The sequence below is a fragment of the Pleurodeles waltl genome, chromosome 3_1, assembly GCF_031143425.1.
Source record: "Pleurodeles waltl isolate 20211129_DDA chromosome 3_1, aPleWal1.hap1.20221129, whole genome shotgun sequence".
NCBI lineage: Eukaryota > Metazoa > Chordata > Amphibia > Caudata > Salamandridae > Pleurodeles > Pleurodeles waltl.
Genome location: NC_090440.1, coordinates 839,960,602 through 839,977,718, shown reverse-complemented (window position 1 = coordinate 839,977,718; position 17,117 = coordinate 839,960,602). Strand labels below are relative to the sequence as shown.

Here is a 17,117-nt window from a genome sequence, read left to right as displayed (position 1 = left end):
GAAACAATGCTATTAATTAAAAAGATCAATAATGCATATTCTGGAAACAGTGTTCAATGTAATAATCCAAAGTTGAAAGTCAGATTTAGTTTTTCAAAGTTCCTTTCACCAACAGTCCAATTGTTGTGAATGTGCATGGTTCACAAAGAGAATGACAACACAGGTTTTGCAATTATGTAACATCAATACAAAAATAATACAAAAATAATAATCAAATTGGATTAGCTTGGTAGGTAAACAATTGGTTGTTAAAAAGAGAAAAAAATCAATCTAGTTAATCAACTTTGAACAAGATGCAAAATATATAAGGAAAATAACCACATTTGAAATTCCAAGTAAATCAATTAATTGAAATCTACATTCTCAGAAACGTGGCAGACATTGAAAAATTAATATAAATCAATACAAAAAACAAAGTAAAACAATCAATCATAATAGTAGACATATTGGTAAAATCTATTTGATATTGGGTGCCCAGTGAAGATTATCTATGCAAATAATCCTTTGAATAAGCACATTTACAATGGCATTGAATGGACAATGTAAAGAATGGAATGTCAAGTGAGATCTTTGATATAGTAGGAAAATCAAACAAAAGGTCTACTCTATGTGTTTAAAAAGAGGGGTGTGGGAGTTTATCTTGCATAAGTGATGGTGCTCTCAAAGAGGTATTTCAAAATGGCACTTATTTTGTAGTGCCACATATTTTACGGAGACAGGGAGAGATAGATTCTAACATTTTTAATGAAGTTAGATAAAATAGAAAACAGCATCAACTTGCTATGTTAAGGAAAGGACAGTCTGATAACCTGGAGGGGTAAGTATCAGTGCTCTTATGGAAATCCAAAACCTAGTCTTATTGCAGCTAATATTTATGGCACCAGCCACCTTAAAAGTGATAGCGTGTTTATACATATATCATCTTGTGGTAACAATGTTGCTAGGTTACCTTTACTAGGCGAGTAATTTCAAGAAATGTAAATCATAATGACAAAGAGGACCAAAGTGCTCACAATTGAGAGCAGTAGGTTGCTGCAAAGATTTTCAGTTTACATTACGTGTTAGTATACATAGCTCAGACAAATATTCCAAATAGCACAATGAGTGTCTTGTTGAATCATATAAAAAGCTATTTATTTTATTACTTTAACATATAGTGGTGGTTACATGCACACAATATTGATTGCTTACACAAATTTAAAATGATGTAAACCCAAAGAAAGAAGATAGTTTATAGAAAACTATAAAAACAGGAAATAAAATACACTGGCCCATTTCAAAATGTACTTCATAAGTTGTACATTGGAGTAGAAAAGTCAAGGAAAGCATTGTAGTTGTTTCAAAGTGGAGTAGCGGGCGTACTAGCCAGTATAGAAATGGAAATAGTTTACCAAAGGAAAAACAAGATGGTGATTTTTTAAATTGCACCCGTAATCTTGAAGATGATAGGGTGTATGTAGGAAAGCTGTGCTACATTAAAAATGTTACTGCTTAGAGAAGGGCATTAATGTAGGGCTGATGCTGACAATAAAATAACAAACTGGTTTGTTTAAATCACCATCTATCTGACACTGACGTGTAAATGGATGTTACTCTATATGAAACCATTATTAAAATTGCATTATAAAAGAACTGTTACCATAGAAAAACAAAATATGTTACTAAAAATGTACTTGACGTATGAATATGTATGAAAAACGTTTAAAAAATAAAACGTCATAATTAGTAAGCTCATTGAGGGGGAATCGAACTTTGGTCCTAACGATAAGTCTGATCAATTGTAGTAAGCTATATCATCTTAAATTACAGTCAAACAAAATAAGAAGCTGAAGAAAATGTACCACCATGCCATATGTTTATCATTGGAAAAAGTTGTGGTACTTTGTTTTTGACATTCAATTAGCTGTATGAATACTAGATCACTAAATCATTTGATTTGTTTAGTGTGTCAACATCCCTCATCACTTGTAATCTTTTGTAGTGTTATGTCTGCGAAGTGATTGAGATTGTATATTTCAATTAGTTAATTTACTTCAGATGTCGGATTTATTTTATCTGGTTGTTATCAGTACCATTCTAACAAACTCTTACACGTTCTTCTCATCTTGAGAAGCACACTGGAATCTATAGCGGAGGATCTCATTTTATTCATCAACCAACGCTGATACCTCATGCTTCATTCCTAATGGCACAGAACTTCAAAATGTTATTGATCTCACTGTCTCCGTGTCAGCTTGGTTTATTTCCCTGTTACAAATTTCTTCTATTCTAGGTGGAACATTTGCTTTATAAGATTGATAATGTATGGAGAATGGGGTCACATTATGATCAGACCAGTTACTAGCTATTAGTTGTTTCCATCCATAACCTTGTATTTGCATTTTCCACCCGAAGTGCACCCAGATGTGGGACTTGGGCTCACTGTTCCTCTGGATTCAGACTAGCCTGGCTGATGAGGGGTGTTACCACGAAACTGGTCCCAGGATGCTTGTTTCTGGTCCAGAGAGGACCTGTCCTGGCAGTTCGTGCTGGCTGTTCCCAATGAGAGCAGAGTCAAGAGTGATTTGTGTATACCTGGGTCCAAGCTGAGGTGGCATGATAGGCAAAAAAATATAGATTGTTATGCAGCCCAAGCAATTGCCAGCGGCTGAGATTAATTCAAGTATTCTATACATCACCTTGTTGTATTTGCATTTGCCGCCCTAAGTGTGAAAATGGTAAAATTGCAGGTGTTTTTAAACTGTCTTTCAGCACATTAACTGCAGCTAAGTAAGAGACACCAAGACAATGTGAAGTCTGATTGTGTGATTTTCACAAACTTTTACCAGATTAATATCCAAAACCTCTTTGACTAAAAAGGATGATGTAAGCACAAAATGTTGAGCTGTGGCCTCTGGCTAATTTTCAAATTAATGACTCCAACCTCCAAGATATGCATTAAATGCCCACATTTTAAAGTTGTTTTCACTCATGGTGAAGTTGACTTTTCAAGAGAATACAGTGAAAGGGAGGCCACAAATCCCTTTTTGTGGGCTGGCTAGAGACAGCATTGTATCCCACTCAAAGCTATTTAGTGGATTTTGGTCATGTGTTAATGGCCTATCTCAGTTTTCTGCTCCTTATTCAATAGCTTTCCTCCCTAGGTTTGTGTTTGTCGCACCGCTAGATCATTTAATCTTCACCATTGGTTCTGAGAGAATGAGTTCTTTCTTTCTTCCTACTGCTTTGTTGTGGGAACTATTTTTTTTTACTTTACTTTTAGCTGCCCTTGGAGGCACCTCTCTTTTCTCGCACTCTCTCCGTCTTGGCCACCTATCCTTCTTGCTCTCTCTTCCGGCACTTCCACCGACACTTGTTTCGTCAAATTACCAACTCTTTTCATCTTCTGCTTCCAGCTTTATTTAATTTTTGTTCGCCCATGTTCTCTTTTTCTTCCGTCTTCCCTAATGCCCCATCTTCGCACGTCCAAAATGAACTACTATCCCTCTTCTTCTTGGCCCCACATTATTTTTTTTAATTGTTTTTAGGAAGGGACCAATAACCACACACTGTTACTGGCCTACTCACGTCACTCTTTTCCCTAGGCAACCATGCAAACTTCTTAATTTACGATTCGAAAATGGCCATTGGTCATATTTGAACGTTAAATAATTACTAAGTATATCCCAACAAATTCAGCAAATGGCTGCTGGTGCATCACGAGTGTCTGTTTTGGAATGCTTTTTGTTTATGGCAAAAAATAAACATTATAAAACGGCCACCCATTCATGTGCAGCGTGCAAACGTTCCAGAGGCCAACCTGCAATGCTTTATTCCACAAAGAAAAAAAAGATGTCTGGCAGTTCACACTCATGTGCGCATATGCGTGGAGGTGCACCGGTTGGCATGTTTTAATCCTTGTGTGACTGCAAAGCAAACAACCATTGGCAACGCCGACAGCTTTACGTCTGGTTATTACAGGCATGACTGATTGCTTTTGCTAATGTTTTTTTTACTGTGCCCTGACCGCTAAGCTGTCTGCAGTAGTGAAGATGCATAAATTCACGAACTGAAATTCAGCTGAACACTGGTTCGGAGCAAGACAATGAACAGAAACTGTTCTTTGCTAGTCGCGTTTTACTAAAATATAACTAACTGTATGTCCAGTTTCAGCTGAGTGCGAAAGCGATTAGAAAAAAATCACATGGGCTCCATGCAAATACAAAGTCATATCCACCGAGGCCAGCGAGCCGACTCTCCACACTCTGTAAACAATGACAGCAGATATTTGACGGTTGAGTCAAATCGCGGATTGTGAGTGCGAACACTTCACAAGGTGCTTGAACTGATTCAAAGCAAAGAACAAACTAGAGAGTTCCCAGAAATATGAAATAGTTCTCTCGTTTGAAGTGATCAGAGGCACCTTCCTTCGAGTATGCTTGGGTGTCTTTGTATGTGGTTGTAGAACCGGGTGAAATACCCAAATTTACCTGTAGAAGTAACTTTTGCTCAGTTGACCCATTCACCCAGTTCCTTTGTCTTTGTTGTTACAAGTTAATCAATCCTGAAAGAAAGGCCAATTTCTTACATTGCTCTTTACAAAAAAATATTGTGAGTGTGCTTTAAAGCAGTGTCAACATCTTGGTGATCTTCAATAATTATAATTAGCATTACGTATGACGCCATGTATGTCTTAAGCATTGTTAATCATTATTGCACTGTCAAAACACGTGTCATCCTGAGTTTTGCTTAACTATTGATGTGGGAAATATAAGGACATTTGGGATTGATAATAAAAACAATACCTCATTTTCTCCTTTGCTTCTTCAAAAGTCTCTGAAACAAAATAGACATCCTGGAAGGTTGTGATGATGCATTCCTGGTTGCAGGTGACATGAGGATCAAACGTTTTTACTTTGGCCAGGCCAGAGAGGGCATGCTGCGGATTAAAATATAATGTAAACAGTTTAGGCAATACCTCCTCTGGCGCACATATTAGTACATAGAAATAACGTGCTGCCGTAAAGAACAGGAGAAACATCAGAGAATGCTCATATGTTATACAAATCAACAGTGAAATATAGGGCAATATATAAAGCAGAAACAGTAATAATATATAGGGCATTCGAGGTATTGTCAAAGTTCTTATAAAAATATGCCTAGGAGAACTAACAAGCTGCTACATAGATTCATCTCAACCACTCAACTGATTGTCCAGACCATAACCAAGGTGATGTCACAGACTATGGTTTTACAAAACCTAACTTGCCATTGAAAGGGATGCAATTAAACGCCATGGTGATGATCATTCCCAAATGCAGTCTCTGGTCTTCTCTTCCATGAAGTCAAAGGCATGGGAGGTGCAACCAAGATGTAGCTTTGGTGATGAGATAGGCACTTCACGGCTATCACAAAAACCTGGACTGGCCGAAATGGTAACACAATCACTGCTGCCCTGCACACTGATCATTCCTCAGTTATCCACATACCTCAAAGAAACTTCTGAGGTGGCGGAGGCAGCATCGAACCCAAAACATTTCTCATTGTATTTCCATTCCACCCCACCCATCACAGCACCACTCTTAGAAAACAATAGCATTACTAACTTCTCCCCAGTCAAATTTGAAATACATGTACTGTGATGCCCATCTAAATCCAGCGGTTCATTATATGATAACCTTGACCAATTCTTTAGACTTGCTACCCCTTGTTGTCCTATTCACTAAAATATTTCCCACCACTGTCATACAAAAAGCCAATAAACCTCTGGGCATTCTGAAAATCAATCCTCTCGCCCTCATCCCTATTTCCAGTTCACTCTTGTTCTTCCCCATAATGAACCCTTCCACTTGCTATGTCATAGTCCTGGTGCACATTGGTATTCCTTTCCTCTGTCCCAACCACCAGGACCCATGTGACTAAATAGGAATTACTTCAAACCTTAATTCACCCTCGGCGGCTCCGTTGGTTTCATCATCTGCATCTACTTTCCATCTTTCTCAGTTTCCACTATTCTCAATGTTGCCTTCCTACCACCCCCCATCACATATAGCAGGAATCTCAGCATGCACTTTCATTCTGGCATACGACTGACCTTCATCATCACCACCAACACTGCAAGTTTCCAACTGTTGAACATCATAAGATCTGCCCACACCTCACCTCCACACAGCAAAATTCCTGATAAACATCCTATTCCTGGGTAAGTCGACTACTGCAAAAACCTTCTTCTTGGTACTTGTTCTCTATCCTGGACAATATCATCAATTGTGCAACACATGAGCTCTTTCAGCTCACTAGACACAAATCAATCTCTCCTGAGTGCCTAACATGGGCATTGTAGTCTGCCAGTCAGGTCACTGGAGTTTTATTCATTACCTTGAGTTCACTGATTGACGAGAGCAGACCAGCTCCGTAGACTCTTAGGTTTCCATCCTGTTTGCACAATCCAAACTCTACAGTAAAGAAGTAGCACTGAAAAAGAAACATATAGAAACCATTTAGTGAAAGTATGTATGTATATTTTGTTATAGTATCTGTACTTATTACTAGAGTCTGTATTTCAATTAAATAAGCAGATCAACCTACTCAACGGGTTTTGAATTTTCATGAAACAGGTGAGAACATAATGACTTCTTTCTAAGGACTTGATTCACAAAGCTTTGATCCACAGCAGGCTCTTACGCCTAAAATATAGGTAATATGTTGCAGGAGTAAGACACAACTTCTGAAAGAAAAGCATTTGTGGAACATGCCTAAGAAGCTCAAAATGAGCTTCTCGTCAATATCTCTGTCCCCAATAGTTCATTTCCTATATTCTGAAAATCATCACGTTCAAATGCTGAAAATGAATCAGATCTAATTTGAGACTAGGTTAAAGTTGATGGTGCCATTAAGTTATGATGTTAATTGTATTTAAGAGGTCTCTGTTTTGGTTGTGTGTTATGGACGAAATACCAACTTAAAGAAAGCGATTCTGAAGATATGTTTCAGTGAAACTAATGCTGACAATTTTTGTTTTGAAGAATGTGTTTCACCGTGTTGAAGAAATCAACCTGTTGAACGCCATTCTTGATGAAAAATCCTTTCTTCAGGCTGTTTGTTTTTGACTTCTTGCCCGCTGTGCTACTCCCCCTCCCTCTTCGCTTCCATATTTTTTGCAACCCCCTTTCTCCTCCTCTTGCTTCAGTCAATTGTATTTGACAAAATTCTTGCGCCCCTCCTGCTTTTACCCCTATTTTTTACAAACCACTTAGTCCTCCTCCTGCTTTACTCTTGTTTTTATACAAAACCCTTACTACCACTCCCTCTTTAGTCTCTTTTCAACAGACCTCGTATTCCCCCAGCTTTATTCGCTTTTTTATTACAAATCCCTAACTCACCATCCCGCAATACTCTCTTATTTTGATAAAAGCTCTTACTCCCCTCCTGCACTACTTCTTTTTTAATTTTTTGTATTAAACCACTTATTCCCCTCCAGCTTTGCTCTCTTTTTACAAACCACTTTATTTACTCACTTTTATACAAACTCATTACTTCCATCCTGTTTTTACTCCTGTTTTTTCAAACACCTTACTCCCCTGCTTTGCTCTGTTTCTTTTCAAACCCTTTACTTCCCTTCCCACTCTACTCTCTTTTTTCCTTGCTGTTCCGTTTTTTAAAAATCCCTTGGTCCTCATCCTACGTTTCTACTCTTTTTTTTTTATAAAACCACTTACTCCCCTCCTACTGTACTCCTATTTTTTTTATTTTTTTACAAACTCTTGACTCCCCGTCCTGGTTTACTACGTTTATACAAACCCTCACTCCTGCTTTTCTCTCCCTCTATGAAACCACTTACTCCCTATCTTGCTTGACTTCCTGTTTTGCAAATCCCTTATTCCCCTCTCACTTTACTTCCTTTTCTACAAACCCCTTACTCACACTCCCGCTTTACTCCTTTTTTAACAAACATCTTAATCCCCTCCTCCTTTACTCCCTTTTTGCACACACTACTTCATCCCGTCTCGTTTACCCTCTTTTTAATGAAATCACTCACCTAGCCACCTGGTGCACTCTCATATTTCACAAACCCTATACTCCCCTTCCAGCTTGGCTCCCTTTTTTTACAAACCCCTTACTCCCTTTCATGCTTTACTCCCTCTTTATAAAAAACAACACGCTCCCTTCATGATTTACTCCTTTTTTCACAACTTCCTTACTCCCACTCTTGCTTTACCCCCTCTTCTTTAATAAAACCACATACTCCCTATCTCACTTTACTCCATTTTTCACAAACCACTTACTCCCCTTCCCATCAAAACTACCCCTGTTTTGTACACCCATCCCCTTATGCCGTATTACCTTTCTGTCATGCTGTCCTTTGCCTTCTCTATTTTTGCCTTTTCCACGAAAACATATTTAATGGAAAAAGTGTTTCCTCTTTTTAACTTTTCTGTAAAATTAATTTTTGCCAGCCTGGTTTGTCAGGCCGACTTTATTCCGTTCAGAAATTCGATATTACACCCTGTTTTCATGACATGTAGTTAGCGTTTAGGATAACCCCTAAAAATGTGCTCAAGCTACAAGAGTGGAGGAAGGGTTGGCCACAGTCCAAAATGGCTGAGCTGCCTTGAAGGTTGACCGAGACCCCCAGTCTTGTGCTCAGTGTGTATTTCCCTGGAACAAACATTCCACCCTATCTGGTTGAAAGATGTGAAAGCCAGGGGGCAGATCGACAAGTTGCGGCCTCTCCTGCTTTACCTAGCTGACTTGGAAAGTGACTGCCGTGCACCGACCTATTGAGCTGGTGATCAAAACTATACATGGAGCCAAAGTACAAGTGTGAGATGGAGGAGGTCATAGGGAGCAGTAATAGTGGAATGTGTGTGGTGTCAGGATCCAAACTGAGGGTCTGGTTTGGCTCCCAGGGGAGGTAGTGACTAGTCTGAAACAAGGACCATGGAGGGCAGACTGCGCCACCACCTCACCCTTCATCAACAGGTTTCTGGTTCAATCTGTGGGTTGTCTCTTAGAGGTGTCTCCTGCCAACCAAAACACCACTGAGCTACCTGTGAGGTGCAGGAACAGGTCCTGGCTCGTCGATGAGCCCCGGGTCCTATTTTCCTTCTACTGGAGAGTCCTGGGGGAAGCTAGGTGCAGTCTAGTCTTCCCCCAGGAGTTTTGCAGGGAAGGAATGAGTCAGGACAGGTTTGCTGGGGTATGCGTGGAGAGTGGTTTTTGGGGGCCACTTCCTACTCCAGCACGGACCTCAGGCAGCTGCAAGAGTAAATTAAGCCATACAACCCACCCTACTGACTGACTGAGAGAAGGGATATAGGGTGCCATGATAAGAAAGGTTGCCTAGGGCGGGACGGTATTTGGAGGGGTGGGGATTCAGATGTGGGCAAGTCCACCCCTTGGGGGAGTAAGGATGAAGTACAGGTGAATGAAGATGGTTGGGTAGGATGCCTGGGGCAGTTGAAAGAGATGGTGTCTAGAGTCCACTTGGTTAAGGAAGCTATGAGGATGTGAGGAATGTGAAGAATTGAGTGGGGTAAGGTGCAAAGAATGCATAAATCCTTATGGCAAAGGAATGGTGGGGAGGTCAAAGACGGTACAGGTTCAATATGTTAATGTTTAAGAAATGTTGTTTGGTTACATGTTACAATGCTTGGGGAATTCTGTCCTAATAAATGATCTTTTGCACAATGCCTGGAGTGTGACTGTCTCACACTGTTTATTTTCCACAATGGCCAGTTGGTGAAGTAGACAGCTCCTCCGATCACAGGGAACAGGGCCTTCTAAGTAACACAAAGGTCTTCCAGGAGATGTCGCTGAGAGTGGAAAGTTTTCAAAATGAGAGACACCCTGCTCCAGTCCAGCAGTACCAGGCATGACGACTTAGAAGACTAAAACTATTTCTACATTCAAAAAGTTGGTGGACAGAAAGCTCAGTGGCCTGGAATGAAGAAACGTCAGAGTGGGGAAACCTTGGAAGACCACTAGTGGCTAAGTGTGTGCACTGGAATGTCATATGATAAAGACTAAAGTGGAGTTCCAGATGTCTTCTTTCTTTAAGCATAAATGGATCAAATATGTGGTTAAACTAGCCATGAAATTCGAACTTGTAGATGATCTAAGGATGACCTAAAAAGAAAGTCCTGCAGTGTGCCTGGTTAATCTGTAAACTGGAGGGTATTAAAACATGATCCGGTGTTTTACGGCTTTGGGCAGTGTTTTTTTTATATGAGAAATTGTTGCCCAGACAATGCTAGGGAATCTGTCAGTGCTTAATTTGTAAAATAATAAATGCCGGTTCCCAAAGCTCTGTTCACATGCCTGTGACTGGTGGGATAAAATGTTGGCATTCCCATAAATGCATAGACTTGAAACCACCTCATGCCTCTAATCGGCTAGCAGACCCACAGTGCCTCTTTATCTACCTCTTGCAAGGTCCTACTTTCTCCCTTTGTGGCAGTTTTCCTGTCTTTCTAAACCTCACTCTTTCCCCCATGTTTGTTTTTTCCTCTCTTGCAATCGGTCAATATAAAAATAAGTGCCGGTGCTAAAAAATAAGTTCCGGTGGACCTGAATGGCAACCACCGACTCAAATTATGCACAGGGATGTGTGGTTCAGTGTTCAATGTTGCAGTTCTCAATGTTGGTCAGCTCTGTGCAAAGGAGATTACCTGCCACACAGAACTCCATTTCACTTTATTTATTTAATTTCTACTTTTGATAATGAATGGCAGACAGGTGTGGTTTTGAATGACATGTAGGTGACTAGAGATACATAGGCCCATTTGGTAACCTACTCTTTTCAAGCGCTCCCTCTTCCTTTGACCTTTCTTTGATTTTCCTGGAGGGCTCACGTGTGTGCTGTATGGACATTTTGCCTCTTCGAGGTTGCTTACAGGCCTCCTAGTACCTATTTCTGTGACTACTGACCTGTAACCAAGTAAAAGATTTTGAGTTGCCCCAAAAGTCCTTAAGCACACCTAACTAAGCAGGGCTAACAAGAGTCACAGATCTCTTCTTTAGAAAAGAGTGAATACCTTATAGAAGATCTTACCAGAAAGGACTGTAGCTTCTGTGACAGGAAAGTTAAGCAGAAACTCGTTTAAGACTTCAAGGGTCAGTGTGGCAGAATGAGAGCAGAAATGGAGCAGCTCCACATATTCATGATGGCATCATATTACTACATGAGAAGCAGGCATGTTGTGGGTTGATAGGCATTCAGCCTCTGTTGTGTACTACAGTACTGAGAGCTCTGGGTAATATTTATCAAAATCAAACAAGACTAAAATGACAAAAATCCAACATACACAAGTCAAGATATGAATTTTCAAAAGAATAAGAGTTGCGCTCCACAGAAAACAATGGAAACATTGATTTTACACAAAGTACCTGGTTTGCGTAAAAAATAAAGCCGAACGGGCGAGCGTGCTTCAGAAGAGTCAGCGATGCGTCGATTCCTTACTCGCAAGTGAGGCTGTGCGTTATTTCTTCTCCAGTCGGGTAGGCGATGCGTTGTTTTTCACCCTCACAAGAGAGCGATGCATTGATTTTCAGATGGTGCACATCAGATCCGTATCGATTCACGATTACTTTGACGCCCAGGGACAATGCGTGAGAAATCCGCTCGTACAGTGTTAGAAAACTGAACTCCGTGAGGTTTGCATTATCAGCAGCCACAAGCGGGTGTTGCGTCATTTATCAGCCGCGTTGCAGATGGTGCATCAAAGATTTCTCTGCATGGAGTTGTGTGCGTGGATTTCAGCTCTTGTTCTGCCAACTTCCCCTTTCAATGGCTCAGGGACTGGATAGGGCACCACTTGGCAGGGTAGGAGTTTCAGCAGAGAACCCGGGTGCTGGCAGAGGAAGTCTTTAATGGCCATGAGACTTCAAAACAGGAAGCAAGCCCAGTTCAAGCCTTTGGAAATTCTTCTCAAGCAGGAATGCACAACAAAGTCCAGTCTTTGTCCCCTTTCACATGCAGAAGCAGCAACTGCAGGATAACCCAACAAAGCACAGTCACAGGCAGGGGCAGCCCTTCTTCTCAGCTCTTCTCAGCTCTTCTGCTCTTCTCCTTTGCAGAAGTTCCTCTTGGTTTCAGAAGTGATCTAAAGTCTGGGGTTTTGGGTCCACTACTTATACCCCTTTCTGCCTTTGAAGTAGGCAAACTTCAAAGAAAAATCTCTGTTGTTCACAAGATCCTGCCTTGCCCAGGCCAGGCCCCAGACACACACCAGGGGGTTGGAGACTGCATTGTGTGAGGGCAGGCACAGACCATTCGGGTGCAAGTGACCACTTCTCCCTCCACTCCAGCCCAGATGGCTCATCAGGATATGCAGGCTACACCCGAGCTCCCTTTGTGTCACTGTCTAGAGGAGATTCACAAACATCTAATCTGTCAATCTGACCCAGACAGGGAATCCGCAAACAGGCAGAGTCACAGTATGGCTTGAGCAAGAAAATGCCCACTTCCTAAAAGTGGCATTTTCAAACTAACAATCTAAAAAACAACTTCACTAACATGTATATTTAAATTGTGAGTTCAGAGACCCCAAACTCCAGATTTCTATCTGCTCTCAATGGGAAACTCACTTTCAGAAGAGCCTCCATGTTAATCTATGAGAGGGATAGGCCTTGCAACAGTGAAACCAAATTTGGCAGTATTTCACTTTTATGACCTGTAAAAAAGATCAGTATATGTCCCACCTTTAACATACACTATACCCTGCCCATTGGGCTACCTAGGGCCTACTTTAGGGGTGTCTTACATGTATGAAAAGGGAAGGTTTAGGCCTGGCAAGTGGGTACACTTGCCAAGTGGAATTGGCAGCTTAAAACTGCACACACAGACACTGCAGTGGCAGGTCCGAGCCATTTTTACAGGGCTACCAATGTGGGTGGCGCAACCAGTCCTGCAGGCCCACTAGTAGCATTTGATTCACAGGCCCTGGTACCTCTAGCGCATTTTACTAAGGACTTACTAGTAAATCAAATGTGCCAATCATGGAGAAGCCAATTACACATACATTTTACACAGGAGCACTTGCACTTTAGCCCTGATCAGCAGTGGTAAAGTGCCCAGAGTACCCAGAGTACCAAAAACAGCAAAACCAGAGTCCAGTGCACAGAAAAACATGGGAAGCAGCATCAAAAAGACAGGGGAGACCACGCCAAGGATGCCAGGCCTAACAATAATACATTTGAAACAAGAGCGTTACAAGCACCAGAAGGTTTTCTAAAGGTACCTTTATCTACTTAATCTATATCGTCTTTGAATGTGGTCTCCGTGTGCCGAATTATATAGTGTGCACACACGTTTGCACAACATGATTTTGCAACCCCTTTAGCATTGCACTACTGTATTTTGCACACAAACATATTTCCACCCTAAATGCATCTTCACAGTTGCCATTTAAAGCATCTTAAAATTTCGTAGTATCCAATTGTAAAATCAGTCTCAATTTGGCATGCATAGTGCAAGTTTCATGCTACCCTTTTGAAAGATTATGTAGCTCTGGGATAAGAAGGAGTAGAAGAAATGTGTGCATTATGCTGCCTACTCCCCTCTTGATGTACACAGCCCTGTGTTGCTCCCAACACCCTCTCTCCTAATGTCCAGCACTCCTAGCTCCCACAGCTAAGTTTGCACTTCACAAAATATGGATACAGAGAGGGACAGCTGAGCAGTGGTCTAAGCGTTGGAAGATGAGGAGCAGATAGTCCTTTGGATCTGTTTGCTTTTTATTTTTGATGTTTAGCTTGTGATGGGAGCCACCTCTAGAAAGGTGGAACAGCTTTCGTGTTTTGGCAATAGACTATATATACACTCAGATTTAAATATGTTTCAGGAGCAGAAATGATGCTCAAAAGTTTGTATTCATAGGAATCCCTCTGCACGACATAATAATGTAAGAAGCCGTGTGCATGGGCAGTGAGGTTGTACTTCTTTCAAAAGTAGAAAAATATACTAAAACAATCTGAAGTACTGCTGAAAAACCTAAAATCCTCAGGATAAAATCACCTCTTAAACAAATGCACAATTATAATAATCTTGTAATAAACCAAAAAAAGCTTCTACTCCCATGAGATCTTGTGTGCTAAAAATAGATCCCAGGCCTTATTTAAAGTTGTTGAGTCTCTATATAAACAGATGGCAGCTAGTAGTTGCCTCACTATCACTCAAAAGATGGAAAATGGTATGCCAAACTACTTTCATGATAAAATGAGGAAACTTGAAGATAATCTGAATCCTAACATTCCTTGTGGAGCAAACAGGGATGAGATTTGTCACTATCATAAATATGAGGGTGAAGCCCTCTCTCAATCCACCAATGTCTCTGAGGAAGAATGAGAAAGACATATAAAAACCAGCAAACCCTTCGATCACCTTCTTAAGTCTTTCCATTTATCTGATATTCCTATCATTACACAAATCATAAATATCTACGCATCTCGACTAAGGTTCCATTACCTTTGAAAAAGGCCACCCTAAGACCAATTCTTTAAAAAAAATAAGAAACATTTAACCTGGACGATCCGGCCAACTTCAGACCAATTTCTCTGTTGTCATACATTGCCTAACTCCTAGAAAGAGGGGTCACAAGGCAGTTTCAATCCTCTGAAAAAAGAACACTAGTTTTCACTCAGATTGGATTAAGAGTTGGATATGGAACAGAAACTACCACTTCAGCAATCGATGACTTGAGAATGATTGTGAAAAAAGGAGGATCAGGATAGCAATACTCCTGGATCTACCTGACACCACTGATCACAAGATCATCATTTAATGACTAAACATGTCAATGGTTAGAATCTTTAATTGCTAACAGGACACAACAAGTCTAACTGGGGTCCTGTGCATCCCCCACCCTACTACTCTGGGTAGTACCAATTGGGTCAACTTTGTCCCCACTACTAATCAAAATGTATATGCCTCCACTATCAACCATGCTCGGTAAATTTGATGTAATGACCTTCCTTTGTGCTGACAATACACAAATCGCCATTAACTTAAACAACAATCCAGAAAAGCCTATTTCAGGGCTCGTCCTGCTCTGAACGCAATTTACAACCCGATGTGGCAAAATAACTTGAAACAACCCAGCGAAATCTGAGATCCTACCCATCTTCAACAAACTTGGTCACTGGGATGCCTCTCTATGGCCACTAGGAGACTGCACTCAGCCTGTCACATCACTTGGTCAGTGAGAGATCTAAGGTTGATACTGGACTCCAGGAAGAGCCTTGAAAAACACAATACAAACGTTACAAAAACTTGCTCTCAATAGATACGAACCATCAGATGTATTATGCTGTTCCTCTTTTTCACATACAAGATTGTGGTAGATAATATCTTTATTCAGTCACTTCTTGCAATGGCAATTTTGCCTGCTTGAGACTATCTAAAAATCTATTCGCCATCTGCAACAAAAAAATGCCTTAGCAAACACTATCTTTCACCTAACAAACGTTGACTCTGGGTCTAATCATTGTCGCCAACTCTGGTGACTACCTATGAAGAAACGCAGCCTGTTTAAAGCCTCATATATGATGTACAATATCTTCACTGAGTCAGCACCCAAATTCCTATTTAATAAATTTCAATAAACATTTTACTACCAGCAAACTCAGATCCAACAATAAAGCCATCTTTGTAATCTCCTCTACAAATATATATCAAATGAGGTTACAGAGAATTCAGGACACCATTCTCTGTGACAGAATACAACTCAAGATCTGTATTCTGTCCTCCCTACTAAGCGTAGAAGCCACCTAAAATTGTGGCTTTTCACTGAACTCAACACTATGATCCTCAGTACTTCTATATTTCTGTGCTGCCTTAGCATCAATGAACTCCTTTGGAGTGATAACTGGGATGTAAAAATATGCACAATAGATAAATGGATAATACAAGATAGGTTTGAAAGAGAAACAAAATACTAACTCGCCACCACATAAGAAGTCAAAGCCACTTACTCTGAGGGTGATAGTGAGAAATAAGAGTTATAAGCAGTAGTATACGTTTAAGAGCCTTTATAGGAAACAACACTTCACAAGAGCCTTCGATGTCTAGACCAAAGAGTAGTTGTGTGCAGAGGTGGAAGCCTAGGTGTGGATGGTAGAGATGAATGCAGGGTGCATTCAAAATGAAATCCAGGCAGTAGTAGCAATCCCTAAATGTGGGAAAAGTACAGACAAAAAACATGAAGTGGAAAGGACTGTTGAGAGGGAGCTCAAAAATGAACACATCTGCTATTGTATAGGAAACTAGGGTAGCACTGCGTGTACCTTACAGAAGGGGAGGAATTAATGCCATCCTTAGAAGACTGTGTCTCAGAAGATGACTAGGATCCCATCTAGTGGGGGCTGGCACTGGCACCCACATAACACGATTAAAGTGCCACCAGGAGAAAAGTTTGCTTGGAAAGCAGGTGTGAAATGCCCATAGGAGATCAACAAGTGGACTGTCTCTACCCACTTCCTAAAAATGATCCTTTAAAACATACCCAACAGCCTACAAGGATGGTACAGGTCACCTCCTTGTACTGAGGGACTGAGTATACTGTGCACTTGGTATAATGGTGTCCAACCCACCACAAACCATGTGGACGTGTTAGCCAGGACTTGACAAGTGACTCCCTCTGTTCCCTGTTTTCCACTTTTTAGCAAACTTTCTTTCTAGTATTTATTGCTATTTTATCTTGGCTCTCTGAAGAAGTTTGCTGTGGCAACCCTTTTTCTGCTTGGTAGGTATGAAAACAATATGAGTACTGTAGAGGAAATGGTATAAACTGAGGATGATAGTCTGTATGATCAATGCCATGGCAGCAGGATCATCACTGGATGTGAATGGCAAGTTTCATGTTATTTTAGGTGAAATTTGCTGAGATGAGTAGAATTACCCAGTCCTAAATGTACTGAGTCATTCATTAAACAAAGCTTGTTGTGTTGTGGGCCCTAGGCCTCGCATGCAGCATAAAGGAGGACACAGACACAAAGTTACTGTACATGTAACTGGCCCAGGGCATGTGGTCTGGCTACTTTTATTGGCAGGGTCACCTGACCGGTGTTGCCAGTAATGGATGGGTGTCGGTTGAGTATGACAGCCCAGCCCTCATGAGTGGCTGGCAAACTAGTTTAAA

General features: G+C 40.8%; 1 protein-coding gene across 2 annotated transcripts in view; it reads right to left on the bottom strand.

Moving 5' to 3' along the window:
- The window catches only part of TPH1 (tryptophan hydroxylase 1), a 159,947-nt gene that overhangs the window by 6,875 nt on the left and 135,955 nt on the right, over positions 1 to 17,117 (bottom strand). For both annotated transcript variants that reach the window (XM_069223755.1, XM_069223757.1), the window contains 2 exons: positions 6,358 to 6,453; positions 4,785 to 4,918 (listed from right to left, as the gene is read on the bottom strand). In XM_069223755.1, the coding sequence (XP_069079856.1) occupies positions 4,785 to 4,918; positions 6,358 to 6,453 (230 nt within the window). The remainder of the gene's footprint in view (positions 1 to 4,784; positions 4,919 to 6,357; positions 6,454 to 17,117) is intronic.